The 26919-nt window shown below is 32.8% G+C and overlaps 2 protein-coding genes across 4 annotated transcripts; one reads left to right on the forward strand and one right to left on the reverse strand.

The window, feature by feature from the left end:
• The first annotated feature begins 241 nt into the window (after positions 1-241).
• Positions 242-11599, forward strand: LOC137924137 (DNA cross-link repair 1A protein-like). Of its 2 annotated transcripts, none has more exons than XM_068767482.1 (12): positions 242-260; positions 1763-1840; positions 1920-3075; positions 3426-3566; positions 4739-4850; positions 5763-5906; positions 6623-6768; positions 7749-7915; positions 8435-8555; positions 9245-9360; positions 10406-10519; positions 11490-11599. In XM_068767482.1, exons 3-11 carry the CDS (start codon positions 1953-1955, stop codon positions 10511-10513), a joined length of 2178 nt encoding a protein of 725 aa, XP_068623583.1. In that variant the 5' UTR covers positions 242-260; positions 1763-1840; positions 1920-1952; the 3' UTR covers positions 10514-10519; positions 11490-11599. The 2 variants fall into 2 exon arrangements, with proteins under 2 accessions (XP_068623583.1, XP_068623582.1); XM_068767481.1 differs by lacking the exon at positions 242-260 and adding an exon at positions 1025-1307.
• Positions 11600-12748: 1149 nt separating this feature from the next.
• Positions 12749-26787, reverse strand: LOC137924077 (N-acetylglucosamine-6-sulfatase-like). 2 transcript variants are annotated; one of them, XM_068767396.1, is made up of 10 exons: positions 26593-26787; positions 23568-23821; positions 23433-23492; positions 21082-21282; positions 19871-20023; positions 17960-18127; positions 16619-16820; positions 15373-15680; positions 13923-14039; positions 12749-13142 (listed from the first exon to the last, which is right to left on the reverse strand). In XM_068767396.1, exons 2-10 carry the CDS (start codon positions 23682-23684, stop codon positions 12969-12971), a joined length of 1500 nt encoding a protein of 499 aa, XP_068623497.1. In that variant the 5' UTR covers positions 23685-23821; positions 26593-26787; the 3' UTR covers positions 12749-12968. The 2 variants fall into 2 exon arrangements, with proteins under 2 accessions (XP_068623497.1, XP_068623498.1); XM_068767397.1 differs by lacking the exon at positions 26593-26787 and adding an exon at positions 26246-26377.
• Between the last annotated feature and the right edge of the window lie 132 nt (positions 26788-26919).

The raw sequence follows: 26919 nt of genomic DNA on the forward strand, positions 1-26919 counted from the left end.
CAACCAAAGACTAAATAATACTACTAATCGCTAAACGGCTAAAAACAATTATGGTTTAAAAAATTGTGGAACAGGAACAGTGAACGCTTTCAATTATAAAAATTATTTATTAATCAGTAATGATTTTAAACGTATACTTGTATCATACATGAATTCACCTTTTCGGCATAAAATGGTGAATAATAAATATACTTTAGTAGTAACATTTTCAAGAAACGGTAACATTGGCAAAAAGCTGACGTGTATTTAAAATTCTAAAGGTGCTACCATAATTTAATTTTACTAGTTTGAATTTAAGTTATAAGCATTTCGTTAAAGTTATGTCAAGTAAAGTTATTAAGAAAACGCTTTTTTAAATAAAATGAGGTACACCTGGAGCAACCTTATCTATAAGTATCTTCTCCTCTTTAGCCGTATGATGCCCAATGCAGGAAAAAGCCCTCACTAAAGATAGATCCTGCGCTGTATGCATCCAGCGACTTTCTTTTACCTTAACTGTGTTGTCGTCGGTTATTATATTTATATATAATTAATTAAAATAGTGAAAAGTGATGAACATCCGGTGCGTAAATAAAAACGACGTAAAGTGTAAACTGCATCTATAAATTTTGGTAGATAAGAACTAGTTTGCACATTGTTTTTCTTTAAATTGAAATTAAATATACATATCCATAATTGTATAAAAACAACTAAATAGTAAGGAAACTTCTGAAACAAATATTATCAGAAGTATTTTTACTGCTTCACAAAACATTTTTCGGTAACCAGTTTATTATAACTCCCTAAATGAACATTTCTTGTCGAAACATTAAGGTTGTGATTACTATTTACTTCATTGCTTCCATCGATATCTTGTTAATATTGTAAAAAGTATACGTGGTTCTTTGTGGTAGACTTCATAATACACATGAATGATGTAGCAAAAGAGTAAAGATTGCATCCAAATATTCTCGGGAAGAGAACATTTGGCGGCAACTATAAAGTAAAAACTAGATTTTCTTAATGTGAAATTTATTATCTTATTCTCGTCTGCTACAATTCTTCTTTTACCACTTTTAATTTCGATTCCATTAAAAAAGTGGCCAAAAGGCTTGTAGGGAAAGTGACCTATGGATTATACCTTTTTAGTCAAAATAGTTTATTGTAGAATATTAATGTCCTACACAATATATATACAATAAGTTAAACTTTACAACAGAAATTATAAACTTATCATAATTATGAGTAACGATGATATAAATGACTACATACCATCGTTAATAAATCCTAGGAGTGTGAAGAAAACAGATGGTTTTAATTTTACTCAGGTAAATGATAATGTGTATTTTTCTTTAAAACAATACATTATTTTATTTTTATTTTTTACCATGCCGTACAAGACGTGACTAAGTTGATAGATCGACTGTATGTTGTTTTAAATTATAATATGAATTAGGATTGCTGTCGTTATAATTAAAAAAAATTTAAGCAAACCAAACATATAAAGAGAATTTGAATAAAATTAGAATTTAACATATAAACCTCTATCTAATCTTAAATGGGTATCATGAAAATTTTGTATATTGAGAATAATTTTATTAAAGAAGTAAATCGATGGCTTTTTTTGAATTTCAAAGTACTTCTATAATAAGAAAGAGCAATTTTTTTTGTATTTTTTTAAGTTTATCAGCTCTTTTGAACAGAGAAATTACTTATAAGGAAATTCGGGCTTATTATCGCTAAAATGAGGTCGATTAATAACAACATAATATAAATGTTTCAGAAATCTATTGCCTCCCATTTTTCATTATCTATTAAGAAAAACCTGGCCAATAAAGGCTTGGGAGAAAAAAATAACAAGGTAGTTTCCATAGTTTTTAAAATGAATTAATTCTATTTGTTTAATGACTAATTATTAAGTAATAAACTTGTAATTTCAGATTAATTTACAAGGACCTCAAAGTATAAAAGATATGCACATTTTGGGAGAAAATGTAAAACAATTTAAAGTAAGAAGGGAATTGGATTTTGCACAACAAATTGTTGTCTCTGACATGGAAGATTTAAATAGCTATAATAAACATTTACCTTCAGAAGTAATAGAAATAGATATTTCATCTGATTCACAAGAAACATTTAAAATTGCTGAAATAGACATTTCTAATGCAGATGTAAAACCGATAGTCTCACTATCTTTTAATGTTAAGGACAGTAATAATATTAATGTAAAAGGGAAAAATACCAACATCAAGGACTTCTCAGTGTTTCATGAAAATAATGACACAGATATTACATGTAAATTAATTGAGGGATCAGAATTATCTTCTGAAAGTGTAGTGGAAAATATGAATGCAAAAAATCAACCCACTACTCAGAAAGAACAAGCTGTGAATGTGAATTTAGAAATAAAAAGAAAAAAGTATTTGGCTGCTGATTACAGCACAGAAGAAACAAACATTCTATTTTTAAAAACTAATGCCATTGAGAAACTTTCTCATGTCATTGTTCAACCACCAAATTATAAATTTGTAAAAAGAAAAGTTCCTTTTAGAGATAAATTTAAAACTCATGTGGAAAACTTTTGTGTGTCTGGTCTTAACAATGGAAAAGTATCAGAGTGTGGTGGTAATTTAAAGCAAACATCTATTGATGATTATTTATGTAGAAAACCTGACGTGCATTCACCCAGTGCTAAGACAGGAATTATTGAACAGATATATGACAGATTACAAAATGTCAAGCCTTTAATGCCTGATGATGTGGAGGCTATGAATAAGAATTCAGGTGTCAATAACATTGTAGTCAAATGTGATAAAATTAAAGCCTCATACAAAGCTTTGACAGAAAATGACATGCTTTCAAAGCAAAAATTATATTCACCCAAAAGAGATGTCATATCTTTACGACAGCAAGACATTAAGGCATCAAGTTCAGAAGTACCACGCAGCTCTTCACCAGGAATCAGGAACAGTAGCATAAGCTCATACTCTCCTAGGAAAAATGCAGACTCATTACATTTCAGTTTACCATCAAAATCCAAATCTAATAAGAATACTGTTTCACCAAGGAAAGTTCCATTTTATAAAATAGTTGCAGGTATTGTACTATGTTAACTTTGTGTTTAAAATACTGAAGTTGTTGAACCATGCTTTAAGTATCTAAGTGTGAGATGGAAGCATTGTTTACCCTTATTAAAGTAAGGTCCGCCTTCAACACTCTTGGCGACGTTATTCATGCGACTTTTCTTTGGTCCTGCACCTCACCCCTTTTTCCTAAGGCGTGATACAGAAGCTTAGTTGGCACTGTAGTTACTATTCCCTATGTACTTAAAGGTACCCTGGCATCACTATCTTATTTAATTACTCTTTGTAACTGTATAACAGTATCTACTAATAACTATAATTATACCAATAAAATATTTAGTGTAAGGTGAAGGTTTTTTACAGGTACACATTTTGCTGTAGATGCTTTTTCATATGGCGAAATACCTAATGTGAACAATTATTTTCTCACCCACTTCCACTCTGACCACTATTCTGGACTTAAAAGAACTTTTAGCAAAACATTGTTTTGCACTAAAGTCACTGGCAAGTATATTAATTTTATTATAAACTGCATTAATATATATATATATATATATATATATATATATATATATATATGTATATATATAGCCATACACTATAACATTTACATTATGGATTTTTTAACTATACAGATACCATTTGTATCTTAATTTGATATAATACTAACAATGCAATAAATTTTCCTTTACAAGCAAATTTTTTTGTTTAATATTTTTCATTTTTTTTTCGTAATATTTCAGTGATTCTCAAATTTTTTGGTTGCCTTACATATTTTTAACAATTTTACTAATTGGCAGCACACAATGTAATGAAATGTTGCTCATAAAGAAAATACTTTGAAAGACATAATAATATTTTTTTAGAAAAGAGTTAAGATTATTTATTATAACAATTTTGAGTTTGATGTTACTACTACTTTTTTAATCTTTTAATAGTAGTTTTAAGGAATCCATAACCAAATTAGATTATTTTTGTTCCTTAACAAATGTGTTAGACTAGACATCAAGTTTTTCCCTATAAAAAAGCGGTTAAGTATCAAACCTCATAAAATTGTAATTCTAATGGATATACTACATTCAATATTCTTTATTGATGGTTTGTATGAGCCTCGGATACATTGAAAATACTTAGCATGGATCTCCAGATGTTGCAGATATGTTACAAGTGCCTATTGTATCTTTGTCGTTGATAATGCTACGTGTATAAGACTTAGTTATAGGTGTAAAATTTTAAAGGTGTCAATGTATAGTTTATTTGTCAGCAAGAAAACTATAAAGCCTTTACACTTATTTCCCACTAACTTGTGTAAACTGATTACTTTGAATTATGTTATATTGATTTATTTTCCTAATTTCTGGCAATACAAAGACCTGGCCAGATAGTAAACAATAATGTACTTTAATAAGTAGTGATCTGAATTTTGGAGACACTCTTTCTTGCTATAATTTCATTACGTCATTTTATTTATGATATCATTAATTTTTTAATATTATTCACCATACATTAATTAGCAACTAACCCACTATATAACTAATCACCCTGTATTTTTTCAAAATCTATTGAAGTATCATATTACATATTATGATGTAAATGGTGTAATGTGCACAAGGGTTTCATATTGTCATCAAAATAGTTTTGAAGGCAACTGAACGAAATGTTTCTTATATTTTCAGCGGACCTTTGTATTTCGCGTTTAGGAGTGAATCCGAAGTATATAACAATAATTAATATTGATGAAATAATTAAAATAGAAGGTGTTGAAGTGACAGCGGTTGATGCGAATCAGTGAGTTGTTTAATTGTTAATGAAAAAATATGATTTTATATATGACGAGTGAGATGTTGATTCTTCACTATAATATACTCATTGTATTGGCCATTTGACTACGCCGCGAATCAATTATTGTCACCACTCGCCATCATCATAATTATCATCATATCAGCAAATGGATGGCCACTGCACCTGTCATACGTTGTGACATCCCACGGCCTTAACTATGTGGTTGGTTCACCTACCTTCACCGTGTCTTCATCCTTTCATTCCTGATCCGATTTTGCACAGAAATCCCTGGCATAGCCGTCTTCATTGTTCGTTAAGCTGCATATAGCTCTCCAATAAGGCCAATAGGAAGGGATTTACTTATTTACAGCAGTAAATTATCACTAGTAATGTGTTTGGAGGATTTCATTGTATAATAATCTAATCACATTATGATATAAAAAAGGAAGCCAAATCTCTAATTTCTGTGGTTTCCTGACTGAGAGGCGTGGCCAAACATATCAGTCTACACTGTCATTTATCACCAGGCTTTCCTGTTTTCATGTCATCAAATGTTTATAGATCCTATCGCGGTGGTTTTTTCTTTGCAATTGAGTCAACCCAGCTTTATTTTCAGCATTGTCGACAAGTAAGATTCACCAAATTTTTGAGCTATGGTGAAAAGTTTGGAACCCACAGAAGCATAAGAGAGTAACTAATGAGTTTCTTCGTCTAATCAATATTTACGTAGGCCTGTGAAACCTGAACGCCTAAGTTTCGTACAAGTCATAATATAGACTTATATGAGATGCGGATGCGGTCTTGGCCGCACAACACTAATTCATCTAATACTCTGAGACCTCAAAATAAGGACCAGGATATAGTTTGCTAGGGTACAATTCTAAGGGATATTTAATTGATATGATTTCATTTTTGCAGCTGCCCGGGCGCTATAATGCTGGTGTTCACGCTACCCAATGGCAAGACGTTGTTACACACGGGGGACTTTCGCGCCTCTCCTCTCATGGAGTCGTATCCCGTTTTCTGGAATAAAGAGATGCATACAATTTATTTAGACACCACGTAAGTTGATTTGACTTATAGTTTTGTATGATTTACCAGAAAATCACTGGTTGAAATATAAAAAAAAATTAAGAGTTATATCGCGGTCTATTTTTAGTTGTTTATAATTGTTCAAGTGTTTAGTTCTATTCTTGTTCACGGGTAGCACTAAGATGTTGGACGTTCGTATATCATGTTTTTATTGATGCTATATACGCAGTGGTCACGGGTCTTATAAGAAGACTTTACACCTAAAGAGCTTAAAGAGCTATGCGCGGAGTTTCGTTGCGAGATCGAATCTGAAATAAAAAGATCCGAAGAAAGGTCACCCACGTAGCTCGAAGAATTGCTCGTTTGAAGTGGCAGTGGGAGGGGAACATTGCTCGTGCATCCAATTGCCGTTGGGGCCTCGAGGCTCTCGAGTGGCAGCCACGAGCCGGTAGGCGCGGCGTGGGTAGGCCCCTAACTAAATGGAACAACGACATAAGGGCGCGGGAAGTTGCAAGGTTCAAGCAGCGCGGGCTGACCTATTGTGGCCGGTGTTGGAGAAGGCCTATGCCTTGCAGTGGGCGTCTGTCGGCTGATACGACGATGATGATGAGGATCTAAGGTATCAGTTAGCTTTGGAAAAGGGAGTCTTGTCCAAAACAGTTTGGGAATACAATTCCACTAAAGAAAAATTTTGTGAATTACATTTTTATATTAATTATTATTTATTATTTTAATTATTATCACAGATATTGCAATCCGAGATACGATTTTCCAACGCAAGATCAATGCCTGGAAATGGCGTTTCAATTGTTGAGGGAAAAGAAAAATCGATTAGAAGAGGTCGGCAAAAAGTTCTCGTCTGTACTTATCGTCTGCGGAACATATACGATCGGTATTTCAAATTACTTAATTACATAGTCTCACGAATTTCATAATTACACAACTCACTAATAATTTATTTAATATACAGTACCCGGCGATATATATTGCACACCGATCTTTGGAAAGAGACAATCGGCTAATTTTGGCTTCGTAGAGCGTTATCTCTGTCGCACGAAACACAACGACTGACAAAACGTCATGTAGATAGTGTGGGATAGAGATAGTCTTTTTCCAAAAGTCGCTGAGCAATATTTATCGCCAGATACTGTAATTTAATAAATAAATGTAACATGTGTAAACAAACGATCAATAAATATGTACAGAGATTGGATATTGGTATGCATATTTAAATAACACAAACAAAATTATCACCTTTTTAACCATATAACGTTTTACTAGTGATCATAGGCATACCCATAGATTTCAAATAGGACCGGTTGAAAATGGTCTGTAGACTAAAATTTTGCAGAGGACTAAACATATTTTCTTGTCCTTCATTATTAAGTTCACTTATTTAAAGTTACGGATAGGCAGGCAATTGACTTTCTGATTAAATTAGCAAGAAATGAAATGAAAAAGGCAAACTACTGTGCAGAAGCCAAGATTTAAAAAAAAATCTCTGAGGTTATTAGTATAATATATTTAATAAATGAAGCGATTACTGTGAAATCATCATGTCAGCAAGGTAAAGGCCTTGATCCAACATCGTTACGATGACCGGTCTCGCGCCACCCGCATCCAGTGACTTCTAGTGACTTTGAATATATCACTGGCCCATCTAGTTGGGGAAAGGCTACCCACGCCGCATCTACAGGCTCAAGGTTCAAGGCTCAAGAACCTTTTGGTCCCTACGGAGTTGGTCGGTTGCACGAGCGATGTTTCGGCCATTGCCACTACAGATGAATTCCCTTTGAAATACTAATTATTTATTTATTTTAAACATTGCGACAGGCCAATGACTTTTGTGATAGAAAAAATATTATTGTTCAGGAAAGGAGAAGTTCTTCCTGGGGATTGCTCGGCGTGTAGGTTGCTCGGTGTGGGCGTGCCCGGAAAAGGACCGCGTGCTGCAGATTGTGGAGGGGCGAAGCTTCGGGCGTTCACCCCCCCACTCCTGCCAGTTGCACGTGGTTCCGATGCGAGACCTAACGCACGATGTAAGCTTTTTTATATATTGTTGGCTAGCAATCATTAAAATAATATATAATTAAGCCAGGATACTCTTATATAATGTTTGTTACGAATCTATATATTCTAAAAAGTTAAGAAGCAGTAGAGGGGAAATTTTATTTATATGTATGTATATATATATATATCAGTTTAACTAATAATTAATAATTTATTCATTTGTTAAGCTGTATCTTACATTTCATAACATATATAATAATTTTGTTTATCATGTTTTTAGTACAGATAGTTACAATTTTCTTCAATTGGCGTTAATGTAAGGATCGGCTGAAATGACATAAGCCTCCTCCATATTATTAAAGAGTCCTCTATATTTGGCTGACCTTGATCATTACCTGACATATTGTCCGGGGTACTTCAAGATCTTTTCTTGAGAAAAAAAATCCAGTCTTGCCCTTCTTCTTCTCTCTTCTTCCTCTTTACTGTATGTTTCACACACATTTAAAAAGTAAGGGTGGAATGGCATTAATTTAATAAAACGCTTTTAGAAGTTGCGTGCGTACTTGGAGAGTCTTCAAGGAGCGTTCAGCGAAGTGGTGGCTTTTAAGCCGAGCGGATGGGAAAATGGGAAGAGTTCTCCAGTCCAAAAAGACTCTGTGACAATACATGGTAATAAGATAAATAATTGTTCTAACATATTGCTACAGCTACCGACCTACCGCTCCCTACGAAACCGCGATAGGGTGGAGGACGAGGATAGAGATAAACGAAGCGGTCCATACTTCCTCCTCCCAGTCTCGACACGCATATACATAAAATAAAAATAAATAACTTTATTCAAATAGGAATTTACTCGCACTTTTGATTTGTCGGTTTTGGTATTTTAACTTAAATTGTAATTTTGGTTTTGTATTTTAACATTTTAAATTGTAAGCTACCACCGGCTCGAAACGAACAGTCGTACGGAAAATCAACAGTTGCTCTTTTTGAAAGAAATTTAACAATTTGATGTGTACATTATCATATAAATTGCGTAAATGAATCAACACACCAAGTTACACGCATCTCTATCAATTTAATACTTTTGAATGCTATAAAACGATTTATTTTGCTTTTACTTTTAGATCCTGAATGAAAGGGCTAAGATGTTTGTGGAACTTGTATATAAGGCGCAGTATAGCGGTTTCGGTAGCACTATACAACATTATCAAGTTGATTTGTATTATAGTAATGTATGGATATTAATTTTCTTGGAGAAAATATTTCAGGATTTTAGAATGCATTACTTTTAATGACAAAAAAAACATCACTTTGTGTTATTTCTTTGTTGCTTTTTTATAGTAATTTGTTTTTAACAGGAATTCCGTATAGCGAGCATTCGAGTTTCTCCGAGATGATACGTTTCGTAAAGTACCTGAAGCCGAAGCAAGTGGTACCTACGGTGGATATCGCAGGCGGCGTTAAAACTGTACAGGTGAGAAATATTGTTCAAATGGGACCATTTTGACGATATTAACTAGTAAACTGTAAGAAAGGGACCAATATTTAGCCACTTCCGCACATGCAGTGGTAGTCGTGCAACAAAGTGCACCGCATGCCAGCCCGCTGATAAATGCGTATGTGGCAAAAATGCGAATTACACAAGTGCCACCGTCAAATCACTCAACACGTGTTTCACCCCTCCACGGGGCATCTTCAGGAGTTATGTTACACCGTTTAGTGCCAAACACAGAGGCTCTGTGTTACCTCTGTTCACTCTGTGTGGTAACGCCTGATTCCATTAAATAGTAAACTGTACTATATTCGTGGAAAACTTGGTAAATTAATACAAACCTTGTTTAAGTAAAGTCATTATGTCCATGTTATGTTCCAAAAATTGTCATCATGACTGGTCTGCGCTGCCCGCATCAAGAGACAATTTAGTGGGGGCTCACTTAACGTACTATTGTGATCAAAAAGTAATATGATATTGTCATTAAAACTCGCGGGCTTTAGGGAAGGGAAGGCAGATATTTTTTTTCCTTAGGTTGGTAACTGTCTATAACATTTGCCAAACGTATGTTGGTCAAAAGTTGGAATATACTTTGCCTCAAACCATTTTGGAAGATTTTTGGTTTCAAATGCGTCAAGACTCGATTGCCGCCATAATTCTCAATTTTTCGATAAAAAAGCACCAAAAAATCTTATATTGTTTCTCTGACCATTCAACAAACTTAAAATTTCAATGCGGGGACTCCGTTTTGATAAGATAGAGAAGACAAAAACCGAATCGAAGGTTTTGAAGGCTGTACCGGAAAAAGAGTAATTCGACTGTTTCGAAGACTGGAGGCAGCGTTGACAAAAGAGCATTTTATCGGTCGGGGATTACTTTGAAGGGGACGAAATTGATTTGGAAGAGTGATAAAGAATGTACATTTTATAAACAAATTAACTTAAATCTTGATCAGTGTTATATATATAACATATATAGATATTGCAAGATACGTCGAAGCTTTTTAAATTAACATGTTCTGTTTTAGCAATTTTTCCCTTGTCCGCTGGTGTACAATGAAGACATGAACTGCCAGAACAAAATGACTGACTACTTTAGCGTACAGAGCAGACAGCAAGTGCATGCTGTCTCATGATTATAGGTGAGTGTCTCGGTAGTACGGTATAAAACGTTCTAGAAATATATATAGCGCCAAACGAAGACAATGCCACTTCAACTGTTGTTTTTTTTACGGAGATCGTTATTCTTGATTCGAAAAGAACATCGACTTCGTAAAGAAATCCAGGTAGCCATTCTCCATGGTGTCGACCGACATTTAAAAACACAATCTTACCACACGAGGCAATTTCTTCCAGACAACCATGTTATGAAAACATTAAAGGGTAATAACGGGTAGTTTACGTAACCCTATAGATAAAACATACATATGTATATAGCATACATTTATTAATATTTATAATCATAACAAATACAGTATATCACATAATTTTAAACACAATAATAAATAAAAACTTAATGTGACTTGGATCGCGCTTGGCTCAGAAAGAATAAAGAAACTGTCAGGAAAAAAATTAAAAAGGACAAATAGATCAATAGTTTAGTAGTCTTATAGTCTAGTAAATATATTTTAATCATTTTCTTCAGTGTATTCTTTCATATTTGTACAGTGTCGTTATTTTTTTATGTACACAGTGTCTGAATCTACCTGGAATCAAACCCGCAACCTTTAATCGTAATTCAAAATTAATAACTATTTATCTATTGGTAGACTGATAAATTAATGGTTGATTACAAAAAAGTCATCATAAATATTTTTGAGAGATCATTTAATTCCTGTTATTTTATCTATAATTATGATAATGTGTTATTCAATTCTGTCAATATTTAATACCTGGTATTTGACTTCTATGATTATAGTACTCACATACATATTAGGGTTTACGAATTCATTTCATTCTACAAAAACCTTATTTTTCCCTGAAGAAATCATTTTGTTATACAAAACACAATAATTTGATATAAAAAGTTAAAAATAATGAGTAAAAAATAAGCAGGATTAAAACAGATAAAAATTAAAAAATTAGTTGAATGTGTGAAATTTTCTTTTTCAGGTACAAAATTAACTTAAGACGCCATAGTTTTGTCTGTGATGAATTTTTGATATTGTATTTTAGTTTATTTGCTAATGAAATGTTTGTTTTGTAAAATGTAATAAATTGTTTTTTAGTGAAAGTTATATATTTGTTTTATTAAAAAATACAAGTTTAATGTCGACTTTAAAATGTTATACATTTAAAAGGTTACCCATAACCTTGCTTTGTCTATATCTGTATATGTCGTCTAGATCGCCACAATGACTGTGTTTTAGCACTACCCACTTCCGGCGGCTTTCCGCGATGTTGATTATGTCATCAGTTCACCTAGTGGGAGGCCTAACCACGCTGTGTCCATTGCCGTCGCAATTCGATCACCTAACGGCCATTGGCTGCACGATGTGCCCGGCCTGCTGCCATTTCAAACAACCAATTCTTTGAGCTACGTACGATGTACGTACTACGTACGTCTTTCATTATTTTGCCGATTTCATTTCTTATTCACGGGTCATATATGGTATTGCAGTTTTAATTCAATTTGAAATTAAGCCTTATTTTAATCCATCAATCATATCAAGTTTCACCTGCAGATTTCATTTCATTTATTCATACTCAATGATTTACTATCATTGTTAGTGAATGATTCAAACTTAAAATATATACGAGATATCTTTAACATACTTGCTTGTAGAGTAAAGGAAGAGATGGAACAGTTCACAAGGATTGCTAAATTTGTATATAAAATAACTTGCCGCTGCTGTGACGAGCGTTCAAATATTTAGCGCTAAGGAGACCTCTGGGAATAAAGGGTGAATTGTACAAACAAGCCAGTCGGGCTAACGGCGCGGCATTGAAAAGGGGCAGATGGCATAATCAAAGCATAGTTACGTTGTTTGTATTCTACGTCCCTCGCTTTATTGCCTCTTTCACTACTGCTGATAGGCGGTGAAGTAAAATAAAGTACGGAATACAAAAGATCTGTTTATTTCTATCGTTTGATCTCTCGGTACGACAACGACGGGTTTTATAGTTGCGTAAATAACGGGATCGTGAATAGGCAAAATAAGTCTATTGCTACATTAATACTAGAAAGTGCAATTTTAACCCCACCCTGACACGTTACAATACTTTTATTCCATTTGGTTAAAATGGCAGTTTACTAAATAACTTTTACGTTTATCACACGTTTTATCTTTAGGTGTTTAAAAATAATAATCAATTTGATTTTCATAATTTTTTTTTATTTAAATATTTTTCTGAAGAATTAACAACACAATTTGCTTTTCTAAATATATTTACTTATACTAAAACGTTTGACGCTTGAATCATCTAATGATATTTTATAATTGTATCGAAGCAACGATTCTTGCACATGACATTAAAATATCTACATCAATTTGAATTTTACATAACTTTTAAATTCAGTATAAAGTTAATTATTTTAAAATGAACATATTAGACAATGATTTAAATTAATTAATAAATTGTTTAACGATATTAAAATATAAAAGTGGGTGTTTCTAGTGGATTGTCACAGTTGTTACTTCCTCTGCAAGCCAGCATCCGGGCTAATGTGAGTTTGTACCAATGTTTCACGGAGGGTAGAACTCTATTTGCAATATTTTCCAGTTCGTATGGATCACTCGCCAAGTCGTATATCTCTGTGAAGCTCTGAAACATTAAAAATTAAAAATCGTTAACAGGAAAGTTTTGCTTTTTTCATATATTTGTTAAGGAGTGTGACGCACGGATTCACGATATTCGAAATTCCATCAATCTACTTTTTAGTGCGACTACCAATAAACCAGGCTTCAAAAACCTAGCGGAATCGTTGGTTTCAGCTAACGAGGTTTCTTCTAGACAAGCATTTAACGTTTTAGACCTCGCTATTACTTAACAGGCGGGACAGGTCAAATACTATGCCTAGAGTTAGTAAAAAAAGGCAAAACATCTCTTTTTCTTATGCACATCAGAATACAAAAAAACCATTATTGTCTTAAACTGCTACTGTAACAGCTGTACCGCGCCTTAGGTAAGAGCATGGTGAAAGGGGGGGGGGGGTGAGTATCATGACTTCGTAGCAGAGGTGATCATGCTCTTTTTCTGAGTACCCACCTTTCCTATGGCACTATACACCTATTTCGTTAACACTTGTTTTTATTTAGATAAATATGCATCATGCTTATAATATGTTATATATTTTGTTATAAATGTATTATAAATTTTGTTGTTATATTGCAGGGGTGGCCAAACTGCAGCTCTTTCTACGATTATTTTCGGCTCCGATTGATTGCCGAATTATTTCAATACTTAAATTTATATAATCTAAGTCAGTTCCTGTGAAATCGAAACAAATTACTGGTTTGAATAATTATTATTATTGTTCCACCGTAAAATTAGCGAAATGCAAATACCGATCGTTCCATTAAATACAATATACAAACAACTTACCTCGTCATCGGCGAACAAACAATATTTCATATTAATTCTCGTAGCCATGTGTCTCAAACAACCGAATGTATTATTTCTAGAGTCTTGACATTTGCAATCGTATTGTGGGTGGCATTGCTAAAAAAAAACGTAATGAAGTTATTGGAATGACATGACAGGTCGGAAATCAGATATTCGGATGCATAATTATGAAAAAATAAAGTGTTAGCTAACTACGGAAAGCACTTCTGAACAAAAAAAAATCATTAATCCAAATAGGCGAGATAAGATAAATTTCTTTACTTGGTTTTCGAAAGAGACAATAAACTTCACCTTGTTAATATATTTATCAGTGAAACATAGTTTGTCGGACATTTTTGAAAGATATCACAATAAACAACGCGATGAATATGCATTCATTCAATATAGATTAAAATATAAACATAATTCTTTATTCGAAATATTGTAGTATAAGCATTTATTATTCATCATGACGAGTGAACTATCTGTTTGAATGATAAAATTATTAGACCTGAGAATAGGCGAAAAAAAAACAGCTGCACAATATATATTTTTGTCATATTGCATATAATTAACATCGAAATAGCACGGAGGCATACATAACATTCTTTCTTCGAATCCGGAAGTAGAAGTGTGTATATTCATTCGAGCTCCGCCCATAATTATATCAAAGTATGTGAACAATTATATTTGTGTGGAATTCCCCTTTTCGATGCGCCGCTGATGATGATGTAATGTTACCCCTACAAATCTATCAATCTTCTAATTATTCTTTCCGAATGTTATTACGTATAGGTAGGTACGTAGATTGGCGGTTGGAAACGATACAATGTACTGTAATTATCAAATAAAAGACGCTTTGAGATTGGTCAAACTGTTTATACACTTTTCACAGATATTCACAGAAGCCCTTCTTAGTTGGTTGAACTTCGCTTTCAAGATGTTCTTCTTTTCATGTCGCGCTACAAATAACGAATAAAATCAACGAACCAATCAAGCTCTAAAAAGTTCGTCGACTTTTTTGAATTGGCCAATCAACAAACGGCATATATCGAAACTTTTCGAACGTTTATATCTCGACCAATGGACACTTTTTACTTTTATAAACAACTTCGGATGCCATGTGAAAATTGACCTTAATTCTATACAGGCAAGGTTCTACGTAGCTTGTGTTAATTACTTGTACATGTGTAGCTATGAGATATCATTAACACTATTATCTGAGATCTTATTGTTAAAATCTATGCATTGCTCATAGAATGTCTTTATCTCAAATTCGAATTTTAGGTAAATGTTTTCATTTCTTTAGAAGAATGAAAGTTTAGTGTAAAAATATAAATAAAATTTAAAATAACTGATGATTTTTAACTAGTTTTATAAGTTTACTATGTGTAATGTTTATTACGATTTCGTGTAGTTAAATTGTTTGTTATATGTAATATATACTTACAGCAAGGTTTCCGTTGTCATAATACCAAGGACATTCTGTATCAACTGTACCATCTTTAGCTTCTCCGTAATACTCCACTAGCATTGTCCTTTCACCTTTGGCTTCATCTGTAAAGTTTATCGGCCTGCCGTCCATCAATCTGGAAGGCTTCACACCCGCTAGAGTGAGTATAGTCGGTGCCAAGTCTATGTTTATAACAGGCTGTTCGTTTTTGACGTTTTGTTTGATTCCCGGACCTTTTATTATGAGGGGTACTTTTGTATCTGTCTCGTAGGGTTGCCTCTTGTCATATACCTGCGCGAATTGCCCTATTAAAAAAATTAAAATTTTGTATTAGGCAATAAATATAATATTTATTTTCTAACTAATGTGAACTTTAGTAATGTAAATGGCGTCTGAAATTTGCCATTTTTTATATTGTTCCAATTCAGAATGATTGGCAATGGAATGCGGTGTTTATAATTAAATAGTTTTGTGGTGTTCCCTTTTTGGAGGCATTACACTCATTACAACTTAAGGGGTAGGGAATGTTTTCAATCCTAATGGATTTCAAGCCATTTTGGTGAAGTAAGCCGATTAGTTCAAGACGGAATGGTTATATTTATAAAATTCCATGGCTTTATGCACCCATGTTAATAAGAGTTCACATAGTCACGTGGGCATATCGAAAAGCTTTTCGTCCGTTGCCGGAAGACCGTCGGAAGACGTGGTATGATGGTCCTGTAGGTATTTAGATTCTACTGTGGAAGCTGTAGAGTTTTATTTATTATCAATTGGCCTGAATTAAATAATGAAAATAAGCTAGCAATAAGGTCTATTATAGATATATAGAAAAAATATTTGGAATTCCGGAACAGTTTAAATTTCACAAGTACTGCATTAAATAATTAATCCTATTCCTTTCATAGTAAAGCTTAGAATACATCTATAACGACTTACATTAATATTTATTCATATATTATAGATGTCATTATAACATCTAATGTTTAAGAGTTTTATTCTATGTGTGACTTACAAGACTTCAAATATTTGTCTATCTTCAATAATTATTTTTTAACAACCAAAGTTAAAATGTTTAGATTCCAATATTTTAATTTCAACAATTAAGAGATTTGATATGATTTCGTTATTTTTACGTAGCAAGGACACATATATAACTTTTCAACAATTTTACTTTTATCAATATTGTAAATAGTTCACCGCTCTTTTTTACTTTATAATATCAATATAATTGTAGCATTTATACCTATGTGGTAACCATTATCAGAAGTGTAGATGACGTAGGTGTTATCTAACAGCGACTGTCGATCCAAAGTACCGACGACGTCGGCCACCATTTCGTCGACCGCCAGCAGCGACTCCCAGCGTGAACGGTAAACCCTGTCCAGCTCAGGCATCATCTCCTCAGGCAGAGGAGATGGTGGCATCGTAATTAACCAATGTTTGTCCTAAATATAAAAAGGTTTCCGATAAAAACATGAATAGGTAGGTTAAGAAAAAACGAACATATTAATGGTTATATGTTTACAGCAATATTTCTAGTCTTAATATTATTTAAATTATAAGACACAGTTCACATTAATCATCATTTCAGCTATAGGACGTCTCCCAAACATTTATAGTGATGAAATAAAGATGCGGTTTCATGGGGATGGAATGACAGTTTACATCTGTCGTTTGTATTGTAAGGTTCTCTTGCTTTTGTTGATTGATAGCCGTAAAACGAAAAATGCATATTTTGGACCATAACATGAACACTATGAACTCAACATGCCCAAAAATTATATATCTCTGAATAATAAAAAAAAAACAATTATCGTTACTTTGTCACGTTTTAAAAAAGTAGACATGTAAACGAATCTTTAAATTTCATTACAATTGTTAACGCCCAACGATAACCATCGGTAACTTTCACTTTAGTACAAAAGATAGATTGGTAGCCCGTCTTATATTACAATTATTTTATTCCTATTAATCATTCAGAGACAAATTACCAACATATTAGTTCACCAATTTTGCTAAATCGAGCACATAACAACATTTTTCGATAAAAGTAAGCATACTGTAGCGTACTTTGATGGCCTCTTATAAAATGTCCTGACTCTGTTCGATGAACATAACATAATGAAAGTTTGAACCTACCACAATAGTTTATATCTGGTTAAAAATGAATGAAAATGAAGCAATAGTTATTATATATTAACGAAATTTTTTCCTTGTGCGTTTGGTGGAAAAACTAACAAAAAAACATGTGTTCCTAAGGGTCCACGAATTGAGGGTCAACGTTGGCTTTAAAAAAAAGAGGCAGTTTACATTTCATAATCAAAACAAAAATTTTGGCTTTATGTAATCTATCAGAAATGTAGGCAGATATAATCAATTGTCACTTTTTTGGTTTTGGTAATATAGTAGAAAAGGTTAACTGCAGGAGATCCAACGTAACTAGCTAAAATTTAAAGTGGTCCATGACGTCTGAGAACCTCTTAAATATATCACTATACTTCTTATAGCAATTTTTTATGAAGTTGCTATTTATTTGCTGTTCGCTATAAAAAACTTAGTAATAATAATAAAATACAAATATTACCTTTGCGGCGATATTAAAGTTGGGATTCCTGACTGCGGTGACATTGCTGAAGACACCTTTATGTCTAGGCGCAGGGGTAAAAGGCTGATGAGGAGCAGGCGGTGCCAGAACCATTAGAAACGGCTGCGATTCCGTTTGGTTTTCAATGTAACTAACGCCGAGGTCTCTCTGTAATTTAATTTTTTTAATGCACAAAATAAAAAAATACATCAAAATTTATATAACTTAATACTATTGTATTAAATAAACAAATATTAGATAACTTATTTAACTTTGTGTATGTATCTACTATAAGGTGTATACGTTGTTTTGCTAAAATGCTGTACCTATATACCTTTTTTTTTTCAAATATCCCTTGCTATTGGGGGCTTTTCGTTCTCCCCTATCATATTTATGGGACAAGGCATCAATCTTATTATATTACAATATATATTCTATTACTATATACTTATTTACTTTCACAATTTTTACATATTTACATTCTGTTTGTTTATTTTAGCATTATTTCACATTAGTGTTTTTTTTCTATTCCATCAATTTCTCACCCGACCTGTAGTATTTTCACCTTTATTCCTATTAATTACGTCCCTATTTATCACTCTGCAACATTTAAGGAACGCAGGTCTGTCTTTGTCACCGTTTATCAGTGAAGCGATGTTGTCCTCACTAATTTTTTTTCCTAGCAGGAGCTTGGAATCACATCGGAGTTCTCCGAAAGCGGAACAGTTGGGCACCAGATGTACCACAGTCTGGTGCACCACCGGCTCACAGAAGCACGAGGGACTCTTCTTGAGCTTAGACCTGTGAAGGTACTTTGAAAATCCCCCGTGCCCCGTGAGTATCTGGGCCAAGACCGTGTCCTGTTCGATGCTACGGAGTGCACGGTAAGCTGAGATGGCGTCTGGGAAGAATTTCCGTGTCACCTTGTTAGGTGTTGGTATTAGAACGCAACCTTTATTATATTAAATTGGCACAACTGTACTTACTTATATTGTTAGGTTGGCAACTATTAGTTTTAAGTTTGCGCTGCAAATGTGTACATATACTCTAATCAATACAGTCATATTTTGGACAGTTTTATCTAATAATCCACATCATTATATCACCGGAAGGTTTAAATATAAAAATACAACAAAAGCCTGATTCTCTTCTGGAAACAGCTTCTGACTGGACGATTGAAAAAGAAATCTATGAGACACAATATATACAAATATAATAAGATTTATATTTTATTTATTGGAAAATTATATTAAAAAAAACACAAAATATGTGTACTGTAACATTAAAAATTTAACACAATTATTTTACTTCTCCTGTTGTTAGTGTGCATTGCAATGCAGTCCCCATGTGAAATAAATATACCTAACTTAATACTTGAACTTATACTACGATCTAGTGAACGAAATCGTCGTTCTAGTTTCATTCCATATATACTCACTGCATGGACATAGGCCTCCACCAAAATTATCTATGTGGAATATCCCATAATCGCCCCGCTTGGCAGGGGGGGGATCTCAGTTCTATACCGCTGGCCTATCATTCCTCATTTAGATACATATACACCTATATATAGAAATGTAATTATTAGCCATCCCCGAAAAATGTAGAGTTTTGTTTCTTATAAATATGGAAATTCGTTGTCTGTATGTTTATCGCTTTATGAATGTGAATTTTCGGTTTTGGTAGTTAACAACTCAAAATTTGTTTTAGAACGGTGGAAATCCTATATAATTAATTCACGAGTCGTGAACCATGCAAGATTGTACGCCGCGAATCGAACCCGCAACCTAAAATCGCAAATTTCAGTTCTCTACCGCAGGGCTAATCTCGTCTTGCTACTTCTCTGCAATCTGTAAATGTATGAAAATAATGAATGCGATAAATGCCTTTGTTTTTTTGTTTAACACTTACAATAATGTCAGTCAGGTACAAATCTGTGGAATGCGTTGGTACGCCATTGTTGGATATCGTGTAGTTGTAGTATACAGAGTTCCCGACCAGACCGTGCCACTCCGACCAACCAGGCGGAACTACCTCCGGCCCTCCCGCTGCCTGCACTCCGTACTACGAGAACGTCATTACATTGTTAAGCTTATATTATTGGAATTAATACAAATACAAAATTTTTTCGAAGTTATAGGTTGGTGGATTGGTTATAGGTGTAAAAGTCAACTATGCCCTAGATAGAATTTATTTTTATATTTTAGTCATAGGTTTACTTTACAGTTGTAAATTTTGATATAATAAAGACGTGAAAATTTACTAATTTTAATGTTTTTCCTTATTGGGCAAACCTGGGACGAGTGAACCTATATATCATTTGCTGTCAATTATATATGGTACATAATACAGCAATAATAAACGACGTAATGTTAATATATTAAGAAAAAGCGTTTTTAAAAATCGATATTTTCTTCATATTAAAATAATTTATCGTTTAAGATCCGCCCCTGCAGACTTTATACAGCCAGGAGTTATTAGCCCGTCGCATTCCAATAGAAAATATGTAACATATTTTAGAGCAATTACTTCATACAGAGTGATTTGGAGTACGTGTGAAAGCTGTAAAGCTTTTCCCTCACAAACGAGCTAAATATTCATTCATTCAAACTTACACCTATATAATCAATCAACCAGCATTTACGGATAATTTAAAGCAATCTCTATCTGAACAGTTTGAAAACTAAAACTAATGTTTACAAATGCGCATAACCAGTTATAGGGTGATATGAAATATTAATTATGAAAGCAGTACAGAACCGCACGGATATCGGTCGAAGTGTGCAGACCCAAGTTTAATCTTTTAAAAACATTTTAACCTGCAATTGAATGTTTTGTGAAAATTTGTGCCTACAGAGCTTAATGTTTTAGTAAATAAAGAAATTAAAAGGCGTGGTTGATTAAGTTACAATAAAAAAATTAAAGATGCATCGGCTTTATGTAGTCAAAACTTTCTTGGTCCTGAATGTGCTTGCGAATTGAGAACCGTCTGTCCAGGTCATGTGAATAAACGTTCTACGATGCACATGTCGCCTATTGGTCTCCTCCCACTAGAGGACTTCTGTCTGCTATGTGGTCTACCTACTACCAAAAATATGTTCTATACATATTTAATGTCTAACCTCGTTTAAATACTTTCCAGCGTAGAAAGTGTTGTAGCCAGCGCTACGCAAGGCGGCTGCGAAGGTCCTATGTTCCAAGTTCCTCCACGAGCGACCGTAGCAGCCCCCACTTAGGCTGTTATTCACCGTCAGGTGATTGTGTACGTACATACCAGTTAGAAAACTAGCGCGGCTTGGACAGCATATTGGCGACGACACGTACTGAAAACATCACATATATTAGTTTGTATATTATTTTAGAACATACTGCTACATTTATTTTTGGACCGGACTCTAGGGAGAGTCTGCTCATGTGCAATTTGCAGATTTTGCGGGGTCGAGGCGGCAGGACGCAGAGGGTAAATATTCTGAGACGACCTCTAAGGTAGCGAAGATTGCGAGACCCTGGGGGAGCCCCGGCTCTGGTCGGTACATACTACAATATTCGAACTGACGCCGAAAGGTATCAAGCGCCGCATCCAAAGAGCAGAGAGGCTGTCTACTTAAGGCATCACGCGGACTAGACGCCAATGTAAGAAGGCCGCCAGAAAGAAGAACACTTTAAAACCGTTAGCTACAGATGCAGGGCAAGCTGCAACAGCTACGGAACAGCCTCCCCCCCCCCCCCCCCAACAGACGGAGGTACAAAAAACAGTGTACCTAAGTCACACCTATACCAGAAGAAGAAATTAAATTTTATTTTAACATCGTGACCAACGAACCTGTAACAGGTCCACACGGCTAACAGCGTCGACATCTAACACAAATAAGATAAGACTACTATTTCAAAGGTCTAAAAGGCCGCCAAACCATGAGATTGCTTTAGCTTACTACAGCAAAGGGTAAATGATTTAAATATTGAGATTTAGTTGCCGCACTAGAACATCTCTCAACTGTTAACCCGCGTGCCAGTACTAACGGCAAGCTATTAATGATGGTTTTTGAACAACTTTTTCGATTGACATACACAACAAGGTGTTCTACCTTTGTCAAACGTCACCACAACAAATTGCGTGCCATACGATATGCCGCGCGAACCGGAACCCCTTATAATATTCCCGCGGGTGTTTAAGTTACACGTATATTTGTGAATACAATCTTATTGTATGGAACGGATATGCAGTTTTACTCCAGTATCACATAGTTTGAATTAAAGATTTTCTACTCCTAACGAATTTATGTATCAATACACCATTTTTAATTGGTTTATGTAGATACTTTCCCTCTAAAAAATTTTGAGTATAATCAAAGCACTCTTTAATAATATCAAAGTATATTATTAAAGAGATTACATTGCATGATCATTCCAGTTTGTCAGATGCCATAAAAGAATAAAACTATATTGTTATTCCAAACAAATCCAATGAGATCTTTTTCTAACAGTAAGGGCATAGTTTAAAGAAATGACTTTAATAATAAATACCGGTACGATTCAGTTTAATGAATCATCAGACAGTTCCTTGTTTAGTTATTAAGTCGCCTTTTGCTAATACCCAAACATCAATAGCTTAATTATAACATAGCACATTACAAATCTGTGCAAACTACAGTTCATGTTTTAGATTAGTTTCATTATTTTAATCTGGTCTAACAATAATGAAAACATTTAAGTAATACAATGTATGTCATTAAAAAATTAATTTCAATAATATGCATGATCGCTATGGTTAGCAAATAAGCCGATAAACGCCCATTGAAAGGCATAGGTCTCCCCCAAATATCACCTCCATGAGCGGTCTCGCTGTCTGCATCTAGCGGATTCCTATTACCTTTACTATGACGGTATACCCAGTGGGAAGCCTACACTAGCCGCGTCTACCGGCTTGTTGTTGCCACTTTAGAACATTTCGGTACCAACGTCCATCGGTTGCACGATGTGCCCCAACTGCCACTTCAAACGAACAATTCATCCAGCTACGTCGGTACATTATATAATTGTAACTGGATAAATATTTAGACATTTGCGGTCACTCCACTTAACCGTAAATTCGTTGCATAGTTGTGTAAATATGCATGTTATTTAAATAGATTCGTATTTCCCTTGTTCACGCTATAAATTAACTTTCATAATACTTTGTAATCGCAAGGGCAGTCATTGAGTATTTGCGACATTAATCTTCAAAAATCTATGTTTATATGGCCAATTGTACGACGCCTGTTATCGTTTAGAATGAATATAGACACTATTTATTTTGTACCAAACAATAGAAATAACAGTGTTGTATATCAAAAGGTATAGCAATATGCACTGGTTTGGACATTTTTTTCATAATTTTTGATTTATATAAGTTTGAATATGCTATTTGTAAAACACAGGACGAAATAAAGGCAAAATATTTGTAGATAAAAACATTAAATACGTTTCAACTTACAGCATTTGTAAAGGTGACTCCTTTATCGCTGATAAATCGGTCAACATTCTTCATTGGGTTCTGAAAAGAAGAATAAATAAAACAACAATATATAGTTTTACATTATTTATTTCTTAATTAACTGTTGCTACTAACCATGCCACCAAGCACTACATCTTGATCATCCGTCAAAATAACAACGAAGTTTGGTTTCTTTTGATCTTCGCAAGCTGCACTTGCGAGCATAAACGTAATAAGTAAATAAATTATCATTATGACTTTTCTTAAAAATTTAAACTTTTGAGGTAAATTTATTTTATTGCGGAACTGCCGGCATCACTTCTAAACCAGTACACTCACTGGCAATTACTATGCCAACGGTAAAAAAACCGACGCTCTTCACGACTGACCTGAAAGATAAGAAAGATGTATAAAAAAAAAACGCATATCAAATGTTGTGGTTAAGTGTCTATGGATAAATATGTTTCATAACAGATTAATCTTTAATGTTTAGATTTTTTTGTTTTCAAAAATCTTAATATGCAAATCTATAATATATATAATCTATGACATTTTGTCTTTTTAAAACCACTTGGATCAATCTCTTCATTTATTTATGTACATATAAATCTACCACATAAATAAGAGTTTTGTTATGTATTTCTTTACAGATAATATGTAGAAAATTAATAATAATGTCATAAGTGAATTTTGACAATTAAAAAAAAAATTAAAAGCTAATCATTTTGTAATTTTTTACATTATACATTATTTTAAAGCAAATCAAAAGTTTCTTTTTTATGTCTATGCCAAAACATTAAATTCCTACAGTATTTATTGTTATATTCCTATATTTAAATTTGGGTTTTGTTTGAAGTTTAATTATAACCATATTACTTAAAAAAAAAACATTTTATTGGAATAGCATAAAAAGGTTAACAATTCCTGCCAGTACAGTCTACGGGGACAGATAGTAAACAATAATTATTTTATTACATAGCATTCCAAATATTGAAAACACTTTTTCGTACTGGACTTTCATTACATTGTTTAATATTTTTAAAGTATTGATTTTTAGATAGGATGTACCATACATTGATTGACACCGAATCACCTCTAAAACTTTCACACCTGTGGCCAATTACCTATACTTGACCTACCCCTTCACAAGCACTCATGTAGTAATTATTTGACATAGTGGGTAATCTAACACAAATTTGCAGAATACATTACTAAAGTTTATTTAATAACACATTTTTTAGCACAAGGATAAAAAAATAAATAATAGTTCAATTATTGCAATGTGCATGCAATACAAATTTAAACCATGTAAATATGACTATTGTTGTTTGAAATATGTGTATACCCTAATCAAAGATCATGTATAATAAACAACTTTGTATAATAAATTTAGTGTTTAATATCTTGTTTTACACCGACTAGATATTTTACATGTGCAATCTGTAATTATGAATAAGCAATGTTACTGGTAAAAGTGTTAATTAAATAAAGATATAAAGTATGAGTAAATATAAACATAATCACAAAAATTTTAGGTTATTTTTTTACTTACACTTTAGTAGGAGGCATAAGTAAACAGAAAAACTTAGAAATTATTGAAATACATGTTTTAACATTGGTCATAATCTTCAAGACGCAATTAATTTATTCACTAAGTGTTATTGAATTTTATTCAAAGGTGGTTTTTCCGCTAAATTTTGTTACCACATTCACATTTCATCTAATTTGTAATGCTATTTTTAGTGTTTAGACTTCTGTCTAAACACTAATAATAGCATTACTAATAATATTAGCTTATTCCCTATTATTTATTATTTTTATTTTTTATATTATTATATTATTTATATTTTGGATAAGGTAAATTAATAAACTATAATACAATATTATTAGCAGGCATACATTTAAAACCGAGATTTTGATTTTGTAAATTTTCACAGAATTTTTTTTAAAGATATTATAATTTAAAACAATGCATCATATGTAAGACATTTATAGAATCACACAAGGTACAATGCAATATTATATAGATTCATAAATTATGTTTTCAGTATGGGAATGTTGCAATTTAAACTTGTACCTTGGAACATAGTGCATTTTAAGTCAAGCATCAAGAATGGGCAAAATTAATCATATTGTCTTTCATAACATAATAATACAAAATTATATCTTTTGTCTCTTACTATAAATTCTATAACTGAAGTGGGATGTACACATCTATATTAAGTCCCTATCTTCCATCTAAAGGAAATCATTTATTGTGTTACACTTAATGCTCTCAAAAGGTTTATCTAATAATGGCATCAGTATTCAATCAATCATACAAAACAAACACAAGAAAATGCCTGAAAAATTGTGAACTTGACATCAACATGTATAATATACTCTGATTATAATTTTTGGTCTCCACCCAAAAGATAAAGAAGAATTCAATCATTATATGAAATGGACATTTTTACATTGAAGACTTCAATCTAACCTAAAGTAATTTAATCACATAACATGCTTATTCTCCAAATCATCATTAGTTCTTGAATAAAAGTTAGTTTTGAATTGTACACTTGTGAAAAATTTTAGAAATGTTTGTGATAATTCACATCATCCAAAATACATATCATCCAAACAGTCAATTTTAAGATAAAAAAAAATTAGTGATTATTTGGTAATGTAAAATTACTAACTTATTGTTATTAATCTTTACAATTTTTATAATCACAATGAAGTAACGGGATACTGTGTAATAAATTATATACAATGATAATAAATTTTGCAATTATTATTTATGATTATATATAAAAAAATTAAAATCAACTTACATGAAACACGCAACCATGAAAAAAAACCAAAAGGAGATTTATGCAATAATAATTTATTTGCATAATTTAAATAAAATTACTTGATTTTATTCCAAGCAATAATTTATGAATTTCCTTGACATTTCACATTTAGAAGTGACAGAATACTATGGTATAACAAATACATCAATAAAATTAATTACTACGCAGGAAATGAAAACTACGTCAAATGTTTAAATAGCATGTTGTATTGTTCTATTGTACATATTGTTGATAATTTAATTATATAAATTTATGTACTAGTATACAATACTACAATAAGATTTTAGATAAATAATCACGTTTCAATATAGGTTATGTATACTTACCATTTAAAGGGATCGTTATAAAAATCTTTAATAAAAGCAACAACACCAGTTTTTCCCATTATATTTATTCTGCAATAATGTTTGATATAAATAAAGAAATATCTAGCTTTAGTTTTATGCCTGCAATTATCACAAGAATTCACTGAGAAATACCTAAGAAACGGCAATGACAATTTATGTTTTATTTGAAGTTGACAGTTATTTGGTCTATATTGTCTCTATTACGTCTAAAGTGAAACAAGCAAATACATTGCTTGTTACATTATAACCATTTTAATGACATTAACTAAAATTTTCAGCAATTAATATTAATAGATTTAATTTCGA

Source organism: Battus philenor, unplaced genomic scaffold, assembly GCF_028537555.1.
Source record: "Battus philenor isolate CCGP_79_NKW_IND1 unplaced genomic scaffold, ilBatPhil1.0.hap1 SCAF_23, whole genome shotgun sequence".
Classification (NCBI taxonomy): Eukaryota; Metazoa; Arthropoda; class Insecta; order Lepidoptera; family Papilionidae; genus Battus; species Battus philenor.

What these genes read in the sequence shown, in the direction of transcription:
- LOC137924077 (XM_068767396.1), bottom strand. Translation starts at nt 23,684, where the DNA reads ATGATAATTTATTTACTTATTACGTTTATGCTCGCAAGTGCAGCTTGC. An exon ending in GAGTCACCTTTACAAATGCT is followed by an intron (nt 21,283 to 23,432) that starts GTAAGTTGAAAC and finishes TGATGTTTTCAG; the next exon opens with TACGTGTCGTCGCCAATATG. An exon ending in CTGGAAAGTATTTAAACGAG is followed by an intron (nt 20,024 to 21,081) that starts GTTAGACATTAA and finishes ACGTTCTCGTAG; the next exon opens with TACGGAGTGCAGGCAGCGGG.
- LOC137924137 (XM_068767481.1), top strand. Translation starts at nt 1,221, where the DNA reads ATGAGTAACGATGATATAAATGACTACATACCATCGTTAATAAATCCT. An exon ending in TGGGAGAAAAAAATAACAAG is followed by an intron (nt 1,841 to 1,919) that starts GTAGTTTCCATA and finishes TTGTAATTTCAG; the next exon opens with ATTAATTTACAAGGACCTCA. An exon ending in GTTTTGCACTAAAGTCACTG is followed by an intron (nt 3,567 to 4,738) that starts GCAAGTATATTA and finishes TTATATTTTCAG; the next exon opens with CGGACCTTTGTATTTCGCGT.